The sequence below is a fragment of the Haliotis asinina genome, chromosome 6, assembly GCF_037392515.1.
Source record: "Haliotis asinina isolate JCU_RB_2024 chromosome 6, JCU_Hal_asi_v2, whole genome shotgun sequence".
Lineage (NCBI taxonomy): Eukaryota > Metazoa > Mollusca > Gastropoda > Lepetellida > Haliotidae > Haliotis > Haliotis asinina.
This window is the reverse complement of record NC_090285.1, coordinates 5613407-5634810: the sequence shown is the minus strand read 5'-3', so window position 1 is coordinate 5634810 and position 21404 is coordinate 5613407. Positions and strand designations below refer to the sequence as shown.

The 21404-nt window shown below is 42.6% G+C and overlaps 1 protein-coding gene across 1 annotated transcript; it reads right to left on the bottom strand.

Moving 5' to 3' along the window:
* Positions 1–610: 610 nt before the first annotated feature.
* LOC137288129 (importin subunit alpha-6-like) lies at positions 611–21324 on the bottom strand. Its single transcript, XM_067820536.1, has 14 exons — positions 21212–21324; positions 17453–17584; positions 13702–13794; positions 12695–12791; positions 12336–12427; positions 11290–11421; positions 10951–11039; positions 10343–10442; positions 9889–10052; positions 3146–3224; positions 2383–2508; positions 1723–1850; positions 1437–1612; positions 611–1133 (listed from the first exon to the last, which is right to left on the bottom strand). Exons 1-14 carry the CDS (start codon positions 21221–21223, stop codon positions 940–942), a joined length of 1614 nt encoding a protein of 537 aa, XP_067676637.1. The 5' UTR covers positions 21224–21324; the 3' UTR covers positions 611–939.
* Positions 21325–21404: the final 80 nt, after the last annotated feature.

Sequence of the window (21404 nt, the reverse complement as noted above, 5' to 3'; positions counted from 1 at the left end):
TTCAGTTTGTTACCTACAATCTGTCAGATAAAACTGATTATCAGATAAACAGGTTGGATTAATGCGACTTGACTGTATACTTTCCTATTTCCCAAGGGTTAAAACAATCTGTGGGTGAATCCAATTCAGATGAACTGACACTAGTAGGTCAAGAACAAGTCACTAACTCAATAAAGGTTCTACCAATATAAGAAATTAACATGGCATGGCATAAAAAATTCTTTAAATGGGAATTTGAAATATCAAAAAGATAAGCCTAATTTTGATTCAGCTTAACATATTTCACACTATAATGAGATTGCTTCTCATGAAAACCTTATCCCCACCCTACCTCCCCCATCTCCCCACCCCCTCCATTACAACGCCCTAGTTCCAAATCCCTCCATCATTATGCCTCCCCTAGCCCCCAATACACAACAGCAGCCTGACTAGCCATTCCATCACAATATACACATGACATTCAGTGGCTGCCCCATGAACACAACCCCAGTCCTGATATCTTCTCGATGGAGTCCCGAACCTCCCCCAATCCCTCTTTTGTTCCCCCATCATGCTCCATCCCACCTCCAGTTCTCTGGTTTAATGTTTCTGTGGTTTCCCTTGATTTTCCTTGTCTGAAGAGATCAGATTGTGAGATGGTTACAGAGTGACATTATGAACAACACTTTTTGTAGTTGCACCTCACTGTGAAGGTCTACTGAACTCAGCAAGGATTCTAGAGTTTGCTGCTGCTGCTGCTGGAAGCAAGTCCTGTGGAATAACGATTTTTGACAAGATAAACAATCTTTGATCTTCCCAGTGATATGGCAGTGGACTGACTAGTTGAGCGTCCAGAGCAAGGCGCTCGAACTGTGGTACAACGAAAACAGTCAACACTCCGCCCCAGAACTATACAGGTGGAACCTGCAGGACTGTCTGTCAGGTGGAAAATAAAGGAGTCTAGAACTGGAAGCCACCCACTGGATTGTTTTGAGCCTGAACTCCAAACTGGTATTGCTGTTGGTTTTCATCCATCTGAGGAGCAATGACACGATCCTCTTCTTCTGTTCCAAAGTACTTTTCAATGATGTCAAATGCTTTCTGGTAGATATCTCGGTTCTCATGGCTCTGGAGGAACTCAATCTTGTCAAGTCCTAAATTACAAAGAACAGACTGAATAATAGAACTGCATTTATCACCTAGAACGATGACTTGGTTCTATCATGACAATTGTTTAGTGCAAATGGGTAGACATATTAATTAATTAGCGATCTATCCGCAATACTATTTGTGTTTTTAATTCTAATCTACATTGTGGTACTGTAGTGCAATCAATTCTTTTGCATTGATAATTTGATATGTTGTTACATGCCTTGAAAATATGACAACTAATCTGTTCTTGTGTGTACTGGGTAAAGCAATTCTCCACACTAGTGGGACTTGTAAATGCATCTTACCATAGCACTCTTCAATCATCACAGCATAAGGGTTGATTCCATTATTGTGTTTGGAGTCTTGTTCACCAAGTCTGAGGATGTTCTCAAGTCCATTGAGAGCCACTTGGACAATCTTGCTGTCCATCACAGTAAGCAGGTCACACAGTGGCGATATACAGCCTTGTTCCACAAGAAACCTACAACAGGAGTAACAACTCAAGACACATGCAGACAAGTTTGTGTGCAGGTTACATGGCAAAATGTCTGAAAAAATAACAATGCATATGTTGCCATAGCTTGAACATACCTAATCTGTTCTGGGGAACCACCTGATGTAGCATTTGTTATAGCCCAGGCGGCTTCTTTCCTTGTTTTGAATTCTGCTTTACCCAGGATGTCTATCAAGACTGGGAAAATGTTGGCATCTATCACGTTCTGGAATGGAGACAATAGAGAATACATTAACCATACTCATGATTTATAGATAGGTAAACAAACAATAATACACCGGTAATCCCTTCAATGGCAAGGCAATGTAAAAATTAATCCACAATAATTCCTCAACAACGAAAAAAAACCACATTCATTTGGACAGTATATTCCTTGTAACTGACTGGATTAACATGGTCATAAAGTAATGTAAGTCTGTCTGTACATGTAGAAATTACAAGTTGTTAGGAAGAAAGTGTTTCTGGAACAGCCATGGCCTATCATGGACTACTGTGGGTTAAACTACATTCTCAACCATGAAGGAGACAGCTGGAAGCCAACCATACATGATCAGGATTTAGTTTCACAAAGCTTTCTTAACCTTATAAATCATAGAAATGGCATAGTGCTATGAACGTTTTGTGGATCGTGCCGAAACGTAACAGATTGTGGTCTCCCATTCTCCATATTAGTAAGCTGATGTCAACATGTTCTCACTGACACTCATCATGGCAGCCGTCAGAATGAAGGAACCAACCTGTATTTGCATCCTATTTCCAGCAGTGATGTTTGATATTGTCCAGCAGGCTTCTTTCCGGATGGACTCCTTTGGGCTACTAAGAAGATGCAGGAGACAGGGTAATGCAGAACAGTTGAGTATCACCTGCAGGACACAAACAGCAGGTATATACTGGCTCGCAGATAAAATGACTATACAAAAACAGTATACAGCTAAGTTGTGAATGTGAGTGATGGTTATACAACTGTAGCAATATATCCATATCCATATTGCCCAATCCATTTACACTTTATAGCCCAGTGGGGAATTGAACCCAGGCCTTGTGTGTGATAAGTGACGCTTTACCCATTTGGGTAAGCATGAGTATCATACAGTAACACTGAATGCAGCACTTGAAATAACCACTGGCTCCGAGACCCGCAACAATTATTATTGTCTCAGACCGGCAGTTTCAAACATTTGCAGGCCCTTGTGGCCTTCAGTAAATTATCTGACAATTTATTTCTCCAACAGGAATTTGATGTCATTACATATAATGACAGAATTAAACAATGTAAAACTGTGTGCAGGGTTGTTTATTTTGCTTTTATTGGTTTGACTTAAACAAACTAGACTCATTTCCTGTAGATTATAAAGCCAGCAGGCCCTGATGATCAAATGGTACACTTGAGAATTGCAAACACTGACTGATTGGTTTTAGTGACTTTTTAAATAATTTCTTACACATAATTATGAAGGTAGAGTTCTACTGACAACTTATGGATACCTGTGAGGTACTTACCTGAGTCTGACAGTCATCTCCTGTGACAATATTTCCTACAACACGTAGCGCTGCGGCCACCACACTTATATGATTATGCCTGGAAATGGGATCACAAATGGTTAACTCTGAAATTGTTGTCTGTCACATATCCTGAAACTAGATACTGCAACAGCATATCATAAATGGAATGAGATAACAAAGAATGTCACCAAGACCTGGTAAAAAGCCTATAAACTTTAAAACAGGATCAGACATGAAAGTCACCAACAGAATCATGCATGATATAATAAGAAACATAATAAAGCAAGTCCTGCAGCTATGTAGGAGTGAACACATTCAATCAGAAAATTATTAAAATCTAAATATTTTAGATATTTAAATGCTTACCTTACCATAGGTCTTATGCATATTACCTCTAGCTTCGCTAAACGAGATCAGACAGTCGTTGATTCACCATCCACTCGATGGCTACCTCATGTAATCTACGAATGTAGTCACGGAAGTGACGTGATCTCTCCACTCGCGCGAGAGCGCAGAATCCAAAATTCACTTTTACCATCAGCCAGAAGGTCCGAAGAGTCCAAAGTGGGGAGGAGCATCCAGCGTTGGGAGGGAGTCACCGCCCTATGGTAAGGTAAGTATTTAAATATCTAAAATATTTAGATTTTAATAAATTTTTAACTTACCTTACCATAGGTCTTATGCATATGGCTTCGACAGATGGATGGTGGTGTGGACTCCGGAGGACCATCCCTCAGCAAACAGTGCACATGCATCAGGAGAACTCGGGAAAACCAATGTCAACGGTCTCAGGATAATACCTGGAACAGGACAAAGAGTAACCCAATAGAACTCCAAAGAAAAACCGACGCACCCGGGGGGTGAGGTTAATCTTAAGACCAACGGTAAGTAGAAGTGTAGTTACCTAATGGGCAGATGGTCGGGTAAGTTGTTGAGCAACCACCAATGGACCAAATGACTGTAACCCCTCCACGTCTTCAACTGCCAAGTCCCTCAAGTAGTGGGATGCGAAGACAGTTGATGACCTCCAGAAACAGCCCTCCATGATCTGCGGTACTGTGCAGTTCCGATGGAGCGCCATTGTAGACGCCAAGGCCCTGATCTCGTGCGGGTTACTTGCTACCGGATGAGGCAGGTGCTTGTCGTCATAGGCCGCCAGGATAGTCGATCTGAGCCAGAGGGCAATAGTATTTCTGTTTACTTCGCCTTTGCAGGACACGGCAAAGGGAATGAATAATCTTTTGCGGGATCGTCTCCTAGAGGCTGACCTTTTAATATAGCATCTGAGAGCCCTGACTGGACATAGCAGCTCCTCCTCCACGTCATGATGACCCAGGATCGTAGACAAAGGAGGGATGGAAAATAGCCTGTTAGGCTGCCCGGGAAGCTGGTTCTTAGCCACAAAATCACAAAGCAAACCCAAATGAACACGTCCGTGTCTTGACTGTTCAAATCGGATCTGAGTAACGTCAAGAGCATGGATCTCGCTGACTCTAGCCGCTGTTGCCAATGATAGTAAGAAAACCGTCTTCTTGGAAAGATGTTCAAAGGAGGCTTCCTCTAATGGCTCGTACGGCGGCCCTCTGAGATGTTGAAGGACAACATTAAGATCCCAAGCTGGAGGACGGAACTTGGCCTTCTGGTCTTCCAGCTTGAAAGCTTTGAGAAGCGCAATAAGTTCCGGTATCTTGGAGATCTGTGTATCTGACTTGATAGCAAGGACAGAATTCAAAGCTGACAAATAGGTGCCTAAGGTACTGCCTCTGAGATGTCTAGAGTTCCGTAGATAGAGAAGGAACTGTGTCACAAACTGAGGAGATGCTGCCATGGGATCTTGAGATCTTCCTGCGCAAAAATTCTCAAAAGAGCGCCATTTGTCGTCATATAAAGAGCGGGTAGAAACTCTATGCGCGCGAGCTATAACGTTCGCCACGTGCGCAGAGTAGCCCTTAGCCTTTAATGCCCTCTGCAGATGACCCATGCGTGAAGATGGAATCGCAGTGGATCCGGATGCAGCTGTCGACTGTGTGGATGTCGAAGCAGATGCAACCACCCTGGAAGTTTGTAAGGGTCTCCGTTGGCAAGCCGTCGAAGATCGGGAAACCACGACCTGGCTGGCCACCAAGGCGCGACCAAAAGCAGTCGGAGGTTCTGCGTCAGTCTGATCTTGGCGATTACGTCCGAGAGAAGGACTGGAGGAGGGAACGCATATGCGTCCAGGCCTTCCCATGACAGAGACATCGCGTCGACTGCCCACGCCTGTGGATCCGGCACGGGAGATACGTACGTTGGTAACTGGTGATTGAAACTGGTGGCAAAAAGATCTACCAGTGGTCTCCCGAGTTGCCAGCAAATCTGGTGAAATGCGTCCGGATGAAGCATCCACTCCGTCGGGGATGGTTTGCCGGGGCGCGACAGGGCGTCTGCCAGAATGTTTTTGCAGCCGGGAATGTGACGAGCCGCGATCACGATGCCGTTGCTGTCTACCAGATCCGCTAACAGGAACATCTGGTCCAGAAGTTGTTTGGATCTGGTTGTACCCTGATTGTGAATCACCCACACGACCGTGGAATTGTCGGACGCTACCAGGAGTCTGGAGTCTGTTAGAACCGGTAGCCAGTGGCGGACCGCTAGGATGACTGCCTGCATCTCCAGGTTGTTGATATGCCACTCCCTTTCGGCGTCTGACCACAGCCCTGAGGTTGTCTGGCCGTTCAAGTGAGCGCCCCATCCCAAGAGGGATGCGTCTACAAACAATTCGTGGTCGTGGTTGAAGCTTGTCAAACAAACACCGGCGCAGACGTTCCACTCTACCGTCCACCACCTGAGGTACTGATGCAGGTGCGGGGGTAGAAGAAATGATGACTGGAGGTCGTTCTCCCGAATGAATGGTAATAGGAACCTCTGTAGTGGGCGCAGCATAAGCCGTCCTCTGAGGGTGAGGTCTTGCGCCGACGTCAACAAGCCCAACAGAGACTGCCATTCTCTGAGGGTGAGAGGTAGGGACAGAGCTCGATCCGTAAAGGCGAGAATCTTCTGCCATCGATCGGGAGGGACCCTGACCAGATTGAGCCGAGTCAGGAACAACCCCCCGATGAAAGTTAACTCCTGCGTTGGTTCCAGTTGCGACTTCTCGATATTGATAATCCACCCCAACTGCTGAAGTAGGCGTGTGGAGAAGTCCAGTTGTTTGCGTAGCAACTGAGGATTGCAGTGATTTAGAAAACAATCGTCGATGTAAGGATCGAAGTCTATCCCCCGGAGGTGCAGAAACCGGGTGACAGGCAGTGTGACCCGAGTGAAAAGCCACGGGGCCGTAGAAATTCCAAACGGCAGCACTCGCCACTGGTAGTGTACTCCGTTGAATATGAAACGCAGGAACTTCCTGTGGCGCGGGAATATAGGAACGTGCAGGTAAGCATCCTGTAAATCTAGGCTGGCCATCCAAGCTCCGGGTGACAACTTGGCTTGGATCTGATCCAGTGACGTCATTCGGAAATGCGGGGGCTCGGCTAAATACAGGCTGTTGAAAGTCGCCATGTTGTGAATCATCCGCATTTTGGTGGAACCTTTCTTGGGTATCAGGAAGATGGTGAATAGAACCCCGGGGAGTGATGGGGTTCTGACACTATCTCTATAGCACGTTTTGTTAATAAAATGTTGATGTTCTCTAGTATAAGTACCTGTTGATCTATTGAGTACACTCGTGACAGGGGAGTGGTAGTCAACGGCGGAGCTCTGGCTAGTGGTAGCTTGTAGCCGGCTCTCAGGATCTTGCAAACAAACGGGTCTTCCAGGAATGTCCAGTTGGCCCAGAAGATCCCTAGTCTCCCACCTACAGGGGTCGGATGAACTGGTACGACTGGGGGTGGGAGGTCCCAGTCGTAGTAGTCCATGGCTTCAGCGGCCGGAGTAGGGATGCTTGCCCCTACCTCGACCGGACGTAGATGGGGCATCCCTGCCGCGTTCTCGAGGCTTGCGCTGGACATCTGAGTCCTTGGTACGACCTCGTCCCCTCCCAAACGAGGAACGGATAGACTCTCTCCTGGGTACATATCTTTTCTTGGCATTACCCCTGGCTCGGCCACGAAATGCAGAGCCCAAGGCCTCGAAGGTTGACAGCGCCACTTCCGTGTTAGTGAGTTCGGCATGTTGTTTATACACCGTTGGTATCTTTTCATCAAAGAGGAACTTAGACGTAAATGGTGCACGAAGTAGTTGTCGTTTAAATTCCTCTTGCCAAGAACAAGCATCTAAAAATCCAGATCGGCGCATAGTAGTAGTCATGGCTAGCGCCGCGCGTAAATGTCCAAGCAGGTCATGGAGTACTCTGCCTTGCCAAGCAAAAAATAGTAGTTAAATGATCCACCCTCGAGGCATTATCCTCTGACAAATCCAAGGCTGCAGCGGAGGTGGCTGACGCAAGCGCCGAGATAGGTTTAAGCATACGTTTCAGTTCCGTATCAATAGCTGCTAGCTTTGAATCCTGAACTCTGTAAGATGACGGAGTTGAGCTTGACAACCTCTTAATTGAATCGTCTAGCACCGCCCCGTTGTCGGCAAAATCCAGACTGTGTACTTTATAATCTGATTTCTTAGACTTCGACGCTTTGATGGTTGGATTTAAGGATAACTTTGCAAAGTCCGAATCTAACAAAGCAACAGCATCCGCCACCATAGGGTGTGGTGGAATAAGTAACTCAGGAGACAAGTGAATCGACGCCGGGTTGCTTGAATCTGAAGAAGGGGAAGGACAGTCCGGTAATCTGTCGGCAATCCACTCAAAGACAGCAGCTAAGGGAAGATAGGTGCCATCACTATCACCATCATTGCCAGGGTCCTCCTCATAATCTGGACAAAAGAACTGTTCCTCGTGACCTCCCAGGAAACAGAGGTTGATTCTCGTCGCTGACTAGAGTTGGAAGCAGAGTTCTTAGAGTTCAATTCCTTGCAGGAAGTCTGCAGTGGTTCCGGCGATCGCGAACGCTGGGATCTAGAGAGACGCCGTGGTGATCTTGACCGAGATCGCACTCTACGTCTACTTCTGGTACGTGAGTCTTCCTCTAAGGAGCGCCTTGGAGAGCGGGAAACAGACCGGGAGCGCCGACCCCTCGGGGACCTAGAACGAGATCTGCGCCGGGAGCGCTCAGCCTCTAAACGACGAGCGCGCTCTTCATCCAACTGGCGCTGTAACATTTCTTCTTTAGTCAGCGTATGAGACACTCTGGGGATCCGATAAGAAGTAGGCATAGGAGCAGGGTCCGGCAACAACACTGGATCTGGCGTTGGTACAGGCGCTGGCGTCGGAATAAGCACTGACGAAAACACCGGTGCTGATGTAAACAAAGGCGCCGGGACAGGCAGTGGCGCCGGCACAGGCAGAGGCGCTGGTACAGGCATCGGCGCTGGCGTAAGTCTAGGCGCTGTCGTTGGTAAAGATGTAGACGACGAGGTAGGGCGTACAGCAGCGCCCGGTGTCAAGAGAGATCGCAGAAGCCTCTGAACTTCAGGATGGGATAAGGCATCTGGGTGAGATAAGTCTACAAAGGCGTCTGAATGCGTAGGCTCTGGAGAGGAGCGCGCCGGCGTAATAGATGAGCGCCCCACACTAGGCGTTGATACTGGTACTGAAGGCGGTGGTAGATCCTGGTCGTCAGGTAAAGATCCCAAGGAAGACGCTGGCGACGACATTCTTCTCTTACGTTGTGTAAAACGTTTCCTCCGAACCGCCAAAAAGGTCTTGAAATCGGCGAGAGATAACGCTTGACAGTGTAGGCACCGATTATCGATGGAGCAAACAGCGGACGCACAATCCGGACACCAGGGATGTGGGTCCTTGGCTGACTTCTGCCCCTTGCAGACAGTACAAAAGTGTCGAGTCATACACAGAAACTGTAACAGACAAGAAACCAAGACTTGACGACATGTTGATACAATACTAGGAGAAAAAACCCCTACATAAAAATGTAGAAAGTAGTTACACCCCTACGTAAAAAATAGACACACCCATAAGTGCGGGGCTGCGAAAAACAACAACCACAATGGCTGCCTTCGCTACGCTGAAATTCATGGTAGAAAATGGTATGAAAAATACCGAAAACACAAGTGAAAATGACCAAGCATGGGCAGAAACATGACGGGCAAACAATCAACAAGATGTACTACCCCCATGGACGCCATGCCGTTCTCACATACGGCACGGACAGGCCATGCCTGAGTGAGAAAAGAACAACACGAGGTAGCAAGGTAAGCACATTAAATGCTTGTATGACTTGACTTTAATACAAAATGAGGGGATACAAACCATACCTACCAAGGAGTAGCAACTTTATTGAAACTACACATAGTAGAAAAAAAACAGCAAACCAACACGTCCGTTCGCACGAACGCTAAAGGTAAAAGTGAATTTTGGATTCTGCGCTCTCGCGCGAGTGGAGAGATCACGTCACTTCCGTGACTACATTCGTAGATTACATGAGGTAGCCATCGAGGGGATGGCGAATCAACGACTGTCTGATCTCGTTTAGCGAAGCTAGAGGTAATATGCATAAGACCTATGGTAAGGTAAGTTAAAAATTCATAAATTTGATAACATCTAACAAAGTGGGAAATGTTATTTTGTCAACATTCTGGAACAAGAATTTATATACCAAAAAAATTCATTCAATGTCAACATTCATTTCTGTCACCATCTTCCACAGATCTTTCAACAGTCCCAGAAGAACTGTTTCCTCACTCACATTAAAAGTTCTACAAGTCGACGACACACTCCAGAGTCTATAACAGCTTGGATCTTTTCATTGGGTCCATCTGAGAGATAGGAAAGAGCCCAACACGAGTCAGCCAAGACGTCCTTGTCCGTGTGGAACAGCAGCCGTGCTAACACAGGCAGTGCTGGACATACCTGCCAAGATATGGACACCTCATTACCAAGCACGTCTGCTACAGCATTCACTGCTACACATACACTACCAATCATACCACAGGCACTAAGTCCAACAGGGTGGTATAGGAAAGATGGGTAATGCTGGATGTATGACAATAGACTGGTGTGAGTAAATAACAGATGACAATGTCCCATAAAAAAGCATGAGAATACTGCCTTACCACCTCTGGAGCAAAGGGAAGATGCAGCGCTGATTAAATGATCACAATAGTTACAAACTTAAGTAAAATTTCTGAGATGTAACAAACCTTTGCAAACTCTGGTGGTGGATTCTTGCCTCGGCATAAGTTAGATAAACACCACACTGCATTCCGTGTCATTGACAGGCTGTTGCTTTTACTTAATAATCTGAAAACAGTGGCAAAAACATATCAATACCAACAAAAGACACACTCTCCTTCAAGTGCATGGCTATAGCAAACACAAGTTAAGAATCATTTTTTGTCGTGCTTAAATTACCTACATATACTGTCTTTTGTCTGTTCAATCAAGACCGAATAAAACGGAAAATTCAAGAGCTTACCTATCAGGCACAACCAACTTACACCTTGTTTCCCTGGGGGACAATGAATCTTCTTTTATAAAAGCAGCATAACATGTCATTACTTACATCTCAATACATTTCAATACTGACATGTTGGCAAAGTCTTAAGTGCATGTAATGCTAGGATACCTCATCCTGTGTTAAAAACCAGGCAAACAAATACTGCCAGGAGGGGTAATCCATAATAATTCAGATGCGATAAAACTACACTGTCGACCCAAGAAAGAACACTGCACATTGATATCCAAAATAATGCTTAACCTATTTACATAGACTGCATGACTTCGTAGCCTCTGATGGTATGCTACTTACTGTAACAACGGTACAAGTATTCCTTCATTAAGTACATAGTCCCTGCATTCAGGGCTGTCACCAGCAATGTTTCCCAACGCCCACACAGCCTAAAAAGTAGATCAACAAATTTAGCAACAATAATCATCAACAGCACAAATTTCACAATTAAATAAGCGTCCTGCTTCAGGAAACAGATAATAGAGATAGAGAAATGGTACTGAATTAAAGGAAATGCATATCAAAAATTCATATTTCTTCCCATCAACACGTTACTCTATGACATCTCTACCCAATGCACCCCAAATGTGAGCTGCCACAATACCTGAACCCAGGGAATCAAAGCATGTGTAAACTTACCTGTTCCTGCACATCCTCGATTTCAGAGCTGAGGAGTTTGATGAAGATAGGGACAGCCCTGGCTTCAATGACAACACGGGTCTGTAGAGAAGTTCCTGATGCTATGTTTGTCAAAGCCCATGCTGCTTCAAACTAAATCGAACAAAAAGTGCAGCATTGAAAGGTGGACTTCTGATAATTGACCAGTGGCAGCAAATGGCTGAGGCTCTCATAAAATATCTAGTGGTTTATCTGCATTGCAAGTATGATTTAGAGTTATATGCCCTTGGTTGTAAAACTGGGTAGACTTACATCTAGTATCTGAAATCAACATTTTTAACCAAACATGATTCATCAAGGACTTCCTTAAAACATAACAAAATGGAGCATAGAAACTTTTAATTAACTGTCTAAGCAAAACTGCAGAGTCTTAACTGTTTGGGATTTTGCCACAAAAGTTCAATAATGCAGACATGTGACTGAAAGTGTGTGACAGGAATAGATATCACCCTCCCATTACTACCTCATCAATCTTATCATGTATTTATAATTTCTAGCTCTGATTAAGAAGGTTTCCACAGACACTGAAACTATGGTAGTCTAACTGGGAATCTCTAACGGTTGTTTGGCACACATCTGATACTCCAACAGATGTTTACTGTGAAACATGCCTTTTCATGGACGAGAAATATATGTGGTCTTGAACCTTTGCCTCTAGTTCAATCAGCTCTCTTTAGCCAGTGGGACTACCTTACTACCAGAGTTATCTCCTGAACATTCCTCAAGTGAACACAATATTTGGTAATGTGAGGTTTATGGAAGTTTATGGATATACAACTTCTTTATTCTGTGAAAAGCGACATAGATTCTAATAATGTATCCATCACTTACTTGAGTAAGAAGATGTATATCCATAAAATAATCATCCTTTTTTGTTTACACTAATTTATACTCAGCCATCTTGACCTTCATTGTTGTCAATCACATACTAGATTCTCCCCTTCAGTGTTACAGGTATCAAGTATAAAGTCATCTACACTGACTGGTACTGCTAATGACTGACTAACCTGCAGGGTCCAGCTTCCATCTCTCTGTAGGAACTCTACAAAACGTGGGACAATTCCAGTCTGGATCACTTCATCTATTGGTGGGTTTGGTTCTGTGCAGAAAGGACACACATTTACATTCACAAGCCTCAATCATCATCATCATCATCATCATCATCATCATCATCATCATCATCATCATCATCATCGCAATGCGCTGGTATCCTCGCTGTCCATGCTCAAAGAGCACATTCTCGTAAACCAAAGTCTAATCAGTTTTGCATGCTATTAAAATCTTTGTGATGAGCATACCTAAGAAAGCGGTAGTAAATGAAAACTAATACATTCACCAATTTTCTTGAACAGAGCTATGCACATACCTCTTGATAACAGTTTCCTAAACTTCTGAGTAGCAGCTTCTAACTCCTCAACATTTTCACTGTATAAAGCTTGAACCATCTCTGTACTGATGCCGCCCTACATGGACAGATGTTGAACAGTTAGGATCAATTATAAACATGCACAGCAACAGCAAATGCTCCGACAAGAAGACAACTGCAATACAAACATTGATTGCAATGCAAGAACATTGATTGCATATATCTACTGCCATTAGATAATACTTTTAATACTCTGCATTTATATGTTTGCTCATATATCTTGTGATCCAAAAGACATTTCTTAACATTATTGTTAGATGGACACAGTTATTTTCTGAAGAAAACACGATGGAACCAGTTCTGTATTGCTGCAGCCAGGATTTCCTTGGAAGGCGCCAATTGGCACTTACCTTTGGAAAATAGCTAAAGAGATAAAGAGATTTGAGGTGGCTTGGTACAAGTTCAGCCCAGTACAGTGAAACAAGCTCCTTACAACAATTGATATGACAGTTTCGTATGCAAATAGACATGCTAGCAATATGCAGAGATTGGTAAGCCTTGTCTTGAATTCTGTTTTTAATTTCTGAACATTTGACATTGCTTGTGGTATGGAAATAATCAATACAACCAAGTCTGGACAAGGCAATCCAGTGACTACTGATATACGTAGGTTTTGAGTGAGTGAGTGAGTGAGTGAGTTTAGTTTAGTTTCAGCAATATTCCAGCTATATGGCGGCGGTCTGTAAATAATAGTCTGGACCACACAATCCAGTGATCAACAAATGATCATTGATCTGCGCTATTGAGAACCAAAGACATGTGCCAACTAAGTCAGTGAGCTTGACCACCCGATCCCGTTAGTCACCTTTTAGAACAAGCATAGTCGCCTTTTATGGCAAGCATGGGTGGCTGAAGGCCTATTGTACCCCAGGATGTTAACGGGTCACATAGGTTTTGAAGGGACTAACCTCACAGGGAGATATGTTAAAATATTCAGGCATACATACAGTGAGAGTTGAAGACACAGTGGCTTCCTGCACATCGCCCACAGACATTTCATCAGACCCTGATGGCACGGATACATTTCGTCGTTTGAATAGCTGTCAAAATAAAAATAAAAATATAAATACAAATTGATAAATTTTTTTATATATTTAAATACTTACCTTACCATAGGTCTGTAGCATATTACCTTAAGCTTCTCTTAGTAGGAGATCTGATGGAGTTGAATTGCTTTTCAATCTCGAATGGCTACCTCGCAACTGACGACTGTCATGATATGGAAGTATCTGTATCTCCCTACTGCGCATGCGCACTGACTCCACGAAAACTTCACTTTTACTTCTCGGTCCAAAGAGTCTGTAGTGGGGAGGAGCGTCCAGCATTGGGAGGGACTGAACGCTCCATGGTAAGGTAAGTATATCTAAAATATTTAGATTTTAACTTTACTTACCTTACCACAGGTCTATGGCATATGGATACAACAGACAGGATGGTGGTGTAGAACTCCAGAGGAACGTCAGTGTCTTAAGATCCCACATATGCCTCGGGGCAGCCGGACCACTACTTATTCCCTCTGCATGCCGATCTGCTGCAATGATCTGTCGTGAAGGTCACTGGAACCAGAATCAGAGTAGTAGGACACATACTTGGTCAAACCAACTCGATCGTCCACCAGCGCAGGTATTGGTGCAGATGTACCGGAAGCAACAGGCGCGTTGTAACACTGTCTGCCTGTATGTACGGGAGGAGGTACCTCTGTAGTGGATGCCCCCTGCCTGTTAAGTACTGCACCGACATCAGAAGGCCCAACAGAGACTGCCACTCTCTGAGGAGCAACGGTTCTGACAGTCTCCTCGCTATGAACCGGAAGATCTTTTCCCATCACTCGAGGGGGATCCGAACACCTTTGTACTGTGTCTGGAACAGGCCCCAGATAAATACCAACTCCTGCGTGCGACTTTTCCTGGTTGATCATCTACCCTAACTGTTCCAGGAGACGGATGGCAAAGTCAGCTGTCTGCGTAGCAAGTGAGGTTTGAACTGGTTGAGCAGACAGTCGACTATATATGGGTCGAACTCTATCTGCCTGAGATGAAGAAAACGAGTGATGGTTGTCGTGATTCTGGTAAATAGCCACGGGGCCGTGGAATGCCAAACGGCAGGACTCACCACTGGTAATGTCGGACCTCGCATACAAACCACAGAAATTTCCCGTGAGCCGAATAGATGGGGACGTGCAGGTAAGCATCCTATATGTCGAGAGTGCACAGCCACATTCCCGGGTTCAACTTGATTTGCAACTGTTTTAGAGACACCATCTTGAAATGTGGAGGTTCCATCAAGTAACGATCGTTGAATGCTGCCACGTTTTGAATCATTTTTAAGTTGTAGAGTCTTTCTTGCGAATGAGGAAGACCGGAGAGTAGAACCCTGGCGAGAGGTGTGGGTCCAGTACTTCCATGATAGCACATTTCCCTAACAACACTTCGATGATGTTACTCAACAACTGACGTTGTGCCTCTGAATACGCCCATGTCGCCGGCTGAGATGTCAATGGTGGAGGCTGTATGACCGGTAGTTTGTAGCCCTTCTTTAGAATTCTGGTAACATAGGGATCCTTGAGGATGGATCAGTTCCTCCAAAAGATGCCCAGTCTCCCGCCTACTGGTGTAGGGAACACTGGCACAGCTGGGGGTGGGATGTACCACCCTAATAGCCCTGACGCTGTCTACCCCTGAAGACGGGCAGGGGCACTCCGCCTATCAAATATCCACCCATGGGGCAGGCATAAGCAGCGCACTTAAAATCTGTTGCACCTCCGGGTGCGTAAAAGCGTCAGGTCTCGCCAAATCCATCCACCCTCCTGGCTGGGTGGTAGGCATCGGCGTTGGAATCGGCAAAGGCGTCGGTGTCCGTATAGGCATCACCGTCGGTATTGGTATTGGCGTTAGATCTGCGTCAGCATCGGCAGCGCTGAATGATTCTGATTCAGTGATGCCTCCACTCAAGCAGCAGTGTCTAACACTGCTCCAGCCAGGCATCTCCAATGAGATGAATCTCCGGTGTACATAGAAGAGATAACCTTGAACCAGACAAGGATGCAGGAGACCAAGACATTTTTCTGAATTTTTGTGTCTTCCTCTTCCTTACTAGCGCCAAGTATGCCTTGAATTCTGGATTAGATAGTACGAGCACACTGCACAATGCTGTAGGAGGGAGCAGGACACAGCAGTACAGTCCGGGCAGTACAGGTGTGGGTCCTTGCTGGACTTCAAACCTTTACAAACTTCACAAAAGTGGTGTGTCATGCACAACAACTCTAATAAACCGAAATAACAGTGTGACAATAAGGGTAGAAGAAAAAAACACCCCTTACCACGTAATGGACTGCTCCATTCCCCATGCAACAGCATGCTTGCAACAGAAGAGAATAAGTTTAAATAAGTGAAATAGCTGCCACTTGAAAAGGAACAGCAAAAATTACACTAAATACCACGCTAAGTAATACAAAACATAGATACAGCGGACATAATTATCAGTAGAAGCAGTCCACCCAAATGAAACCAATCCAGTAACAAATTAGGGGGGCAACAGCGAAAATAGGAGACCCAAACACGTCAAGATCAGACGATGCTTGAAGTAAAAGTGAAGTTTTCGTTGGGTCTGCGCGCATGTGCAGTGGGGAGATCCCGATACTTCCGTATCACGACAGTCTTCGATTGCGAGGTAGCCATTCAAGATTGAATAGCAATTCAACTCCGTCAGATCTCCTACTAAGCGAAGCTTGATGTGGTATGCTATAGACCTATGGTAAGGTAAGTAAAAAATTAAATTATTTTGTCTAAAAAGAATAAGAAGTCAATGTCTTACTAAAAATTAGGAATCACTGTTGTGAAATTAGCACAAAAAAGAATAAATGAAAACAGTATTCTGACATCTTAAATTTTTAAACTTGAAACATTTCATAGATTGACAGTACATGCATGTGCTGCCTGGCAAAGAGGGGTCATCTCAAAGACATTTTGTGCTTTTTCATGTGTGTTGAATATGTCTCATCTATTGATTAACATATTTTCTGTCTTTTTTCATGAAGTTTATGTTAAGATATGGAACTTAGAATGATACGTGACATCCATAGAAAGGCTCATATTAAATGTCTCAAAATAAATAGGTGGCATGAACAATCGAAGATCAACAGGACTGAACATTGTTATATATGCTAAGGCATATCATGTACTTCCCTACTTGAATTCCCCTATGGGATTATCATAACCTCAGCTGATATCTCTGTCTCCCAGTCCGACCCTAACCATCGTCAGCTTCACCTGGCCTGGTTTTGCTTTTGAGATGACCCCTCATACCTGTTTCTTTTTGTAGTGATAGAGACACCCTATGCTAGCCACATCCTCAATAGTTTCAGCGTGAAAGTCATTTATAATGAAGCATTTAAAAAGTGCTTGTTTTAATCAAATTTCGTCGCACAGTAATTTGCAAATTATAGTTGTGTACTGAATGTATATTGTTGTAATTAATTTGTTAGTGTAATAACTATTGTGCTGAATAATGTTTACTAGAATAATAGCACTATAACTATAATGTTTGATCACAGTTACAAGGACTTAAAATAATGGCTTAACAATATGAGAGATATCATTACGCCTGCAAAGGTTAGCAAGTGGAGTTAATTCGCAAAACTTTCCTGCGTGCAATATGTTATCGATTATCGATATACAGTATTCCATGATGGTGTCCCACCTGTTCATCTCTCTTCTGTTTGCGGAGTTGAATTCCCTCTTCCTCTCTCCTACGTCGTAATTCCTGGGAGTCAAGTGCTTTGTTTTTGTATGATTTTAGTCGGTGGTTAGCAGGTCCTGGGGCTTCCGACATCTGTGCACAAATAACAAATAAAGGGGTGCTTCCTTGGTATTGGTAAAAACTGACTTACAATTCGGACAAACATTTGCATAGATAAGCTGATCAGAATCATGTTTGCATACCCAGTAACTGATGAACATCAACATGCCATACCTAAATAATTCATTTACAAGACAATTTCTGAATAATCTAATAATAACTTACCTGATATCATGCCCAAACAAGATATAAAATATATTAACTGAATCATAAATGTGTAGGGCTTTATTTCTCATTACACTGTGGAAAATGCCTCACTCACCGATGCATTTTAAATAGTACATTATTCCAACACAGAGGTCTAGCAGTTTAAGTAACTATAATCTGACTGACTTTTACCCTTGTTACTGACAATATTCATACTCATGATTGTGTGTGGTTTTGCATGAAGTGAGGTAAGGGCTCTGGTTACTACTGAGTATATCATCTGTAGCATAAGAGAGGGATATAGCATTGTTTGCCTCTTCTGGGTTTTCAGTAGGGGTGGGCGATAATAACAGTTAACTGGTATACTGCAGTGTCGAACTTTACAATACAATATATTGAGATATACTTTTCGTGAAGCAGTTCACCCGATACGATCAGCAATTTCCGTAAAAATGATCGTTAATTTTGGGGATGATGTATTTCCTTTATATTATTATAACTTAATAGTTTTGAGAATGCGTATTGCTCAGATAATTGCATTTGTGAGCCATATAAATATAAAAATTAGATTGGTACTGGAATTTGTTAATAAACAAACCAAAATAGCCGCAGCAGATGCCTTTCCTTGAGTTCCAAGTATTCAATTTCGAAACATTTTCAAGTGATCTCCTGTACAATCACATCGGAGACGTGACAGTGACCAGTGGCACTGTTTCAAAAGAAAGGATAGAATAATTTCATTACCTTAAACCATGTGTTACTCTTTCACAATATGTGGCATTACATATGAAACTTTTGGCAATCTCCAACACTAGTTTTTAAGCTTAGCAATCGAATTTGAATGGATGAAGGAATGAATGAAAGAGTATGGTTTTACACTGCATTTTAGCAATATTCCAGCGATATTCCACCAGAAATTGGGCTTCACACATTGTATCCATGTGGGGAGTCGAACCTAGGTCTTTGGCATGACAAGCCGAAGCTTTAACAACTAGGCTACCCCACTGCCCCGAATTGAAATTTGAATCATTCATAATAGGAAATGATTTTAAGAAACCTTGAATGTCTTTTCATGTATTCCTGGAATAGATGAGTATTGATTATTGGTCAAAAAAAAAAAGAAAAAAGAAAGAAAGAAAAAAAGACGAAGAAAAAGAAAAAAAAAGAAAAAAAACCCCAACAACCCCAGATTAGGCCTAATGAGAATTTTGTTCATGTGAATATGATGAGAGTATTCCATCATCCTGTAATAATAAATAAGCAACTCTGTAATGAATACATGAACATTTTTCATAAAAATATTATCTGTTAATATCCAGGTTACAACTGGTTTACAGTAACTCATGCTTGTTGTAAGAGGCAACTAACAGGATCTACCATCTACCATCTTATCTTTTTTTCGACCATTTCTGTACTGTAACTGAAGATGGTTAGTGCTCATCTTAGATCAAACTTATTTTCTATAATTTTTATCCTAGAATAACAGGCATTGTAGACCTATAACATAACAGAGAAAGTGTTCAGAAAAAGAAAGCTATGCAGAATGTCTGTTCGAAAACATGTAAGGATAAATCAAAACATGAGCGTCTAAGACCTAAATTAATGGGCAACAGAAAGAAGTGTTTTCAGAAATATACATGTCTAGTAAACAGTACATCTGCTATTGTTTCTGGGACTGTTAGGAACTGTATCCATAACAATTAACTCTTACCTCCAGCAATATTAATACCATGTGGTTATTTTCCAATTATTATTTAACCTGACAATTCATTTTAGGTGTCTTTGCCAAAACCTTGGGTTGTGCAATATTAATAGTAAACCAGTATATACTGGTAGCACACTATTTTGTGATTGATATGGTTCAGGTTCAGTAATTTATTGGGAGATCCAGAGTTAGCTCCCTTTGAATTACTGGCCTTCATTTCCATAGCAACAAAATGAGAAGTAAAAGACTCAAATATACTTTATTTCTGTTGGTTTCATGCAACATTATACAAGTGGCAGTAATTTCATAATTGGCTCCAAAAGTGTCAATTATTCTACCAAATAATTTAAATTCTACGGCTTTGATTGATTTCATATGTGACATTTTGGGAGAATAAAGTGGCGTAAAATGGGCCAATTTCTTATTTGGACTTATCAGTAGAGCCTCAGTCTCTGAGTAACCATTTCGTAAATCACATTATTTTGTTTCTTTTATTGTTTCTTATTTGGGTATACACCATCAATTTACCTTAATGCCATGCACATTTTGTATAACCACACAATGACTTTCTACTGAAGAATCTTAGTTCTACCAGGTCAAATGAGATTTTAAGCACAAGTAATTCACCTAAATAATGTGTTTTCTACTTCATTTTGCATCAGTTCATGTTAACACAAGTCATGTTCTGACTGGAGTTGAATCTGAATGAATGACTGATATAGAGAAACAATAACTACATACTGCATTGTAGTGCAGTCTGTTGAGACCATGAAATTATGTTATAGTATTACCTTTATCATCATGTTCACAAAACTCTGCTGCAATACTGTCATTAAACGTTTCACATTAAGCTCAATATAATTAAAGTTATCTGTAAAGTGTTGTCGTACATCCATACACAATAGGGATAAGAAGCCTTATAGTATCATAGTAACTAAGAAGATGATGCCGTTCACAGACAGCTATTATGAATTCATGATGCATGCACTTGCGCAGTATCCTTCCAGTCAATATATCCCAACATGTATTGCAATATCTCTTAAATTACTGCAATAAATTGCAATATCAGAATCATCGCACTAATATCCAGCCATACCAAATACCACCAATCTCTTTGACACAATGAAGGAAAATGGTCAATATTACATGACAAAACAACTGACATAGTGTACAGTACTTCATCTGTGTTTTCTGTGCCTAACTGCCCTGCCTAGGTCAAGTACTCCACTGATCTATCTCACATCATCATGGATGTCTCAAATATAACATGGATCACCATCCAATGAAATTCTTGAAACATTATAATTTGGTTTCCCTTGTCTTTGAAACAATCAGCAAACGTTATGACCAAATGAAGAGACTGTCCAATTTTGTACGAGAATACATCTCAAGAAGTGTAATGCTTGAGTAGTATTATTGTTTGCTGTGCCGTCTGCAGCTGCCCTGCCCGTGTCTCGTACCGCAACTGCACAACATCATACTGGCTTACAATCACCGCAATAAACAATACAGATCATTTGACATCCCCAGATCACATCAAAATAAAATGCACACTAGTGAATCCTAAACTGATGTTTACATGTTACAGACTTCCACGAACAGCTGATAAACACGCACTTTGTGGCTGATCGTAATGAACACTTTCTGGGGAGCGAAGTTGTCATTTGATAGTGATTGTACGACCAATACACCCCAAAATGTATCCAAATCTGAAACAGTTGATTAGAACATATATGTAAAACACTTACGTCTGTTGGCATTTACTGATCTAGTTTTGTCTTTGTTGTAAATTCGCTATTTTATCACTGAAATAACAAGCGTGTTTTCCTTTCTTCCCGTTCGAAACCTCACTGAGCATGTCATTCGTCGTATTTCTAATTTCTCAAAATTAACATTAATTGATAGTGACAATGGACACTTATTGACTTAATCATTCAAAAG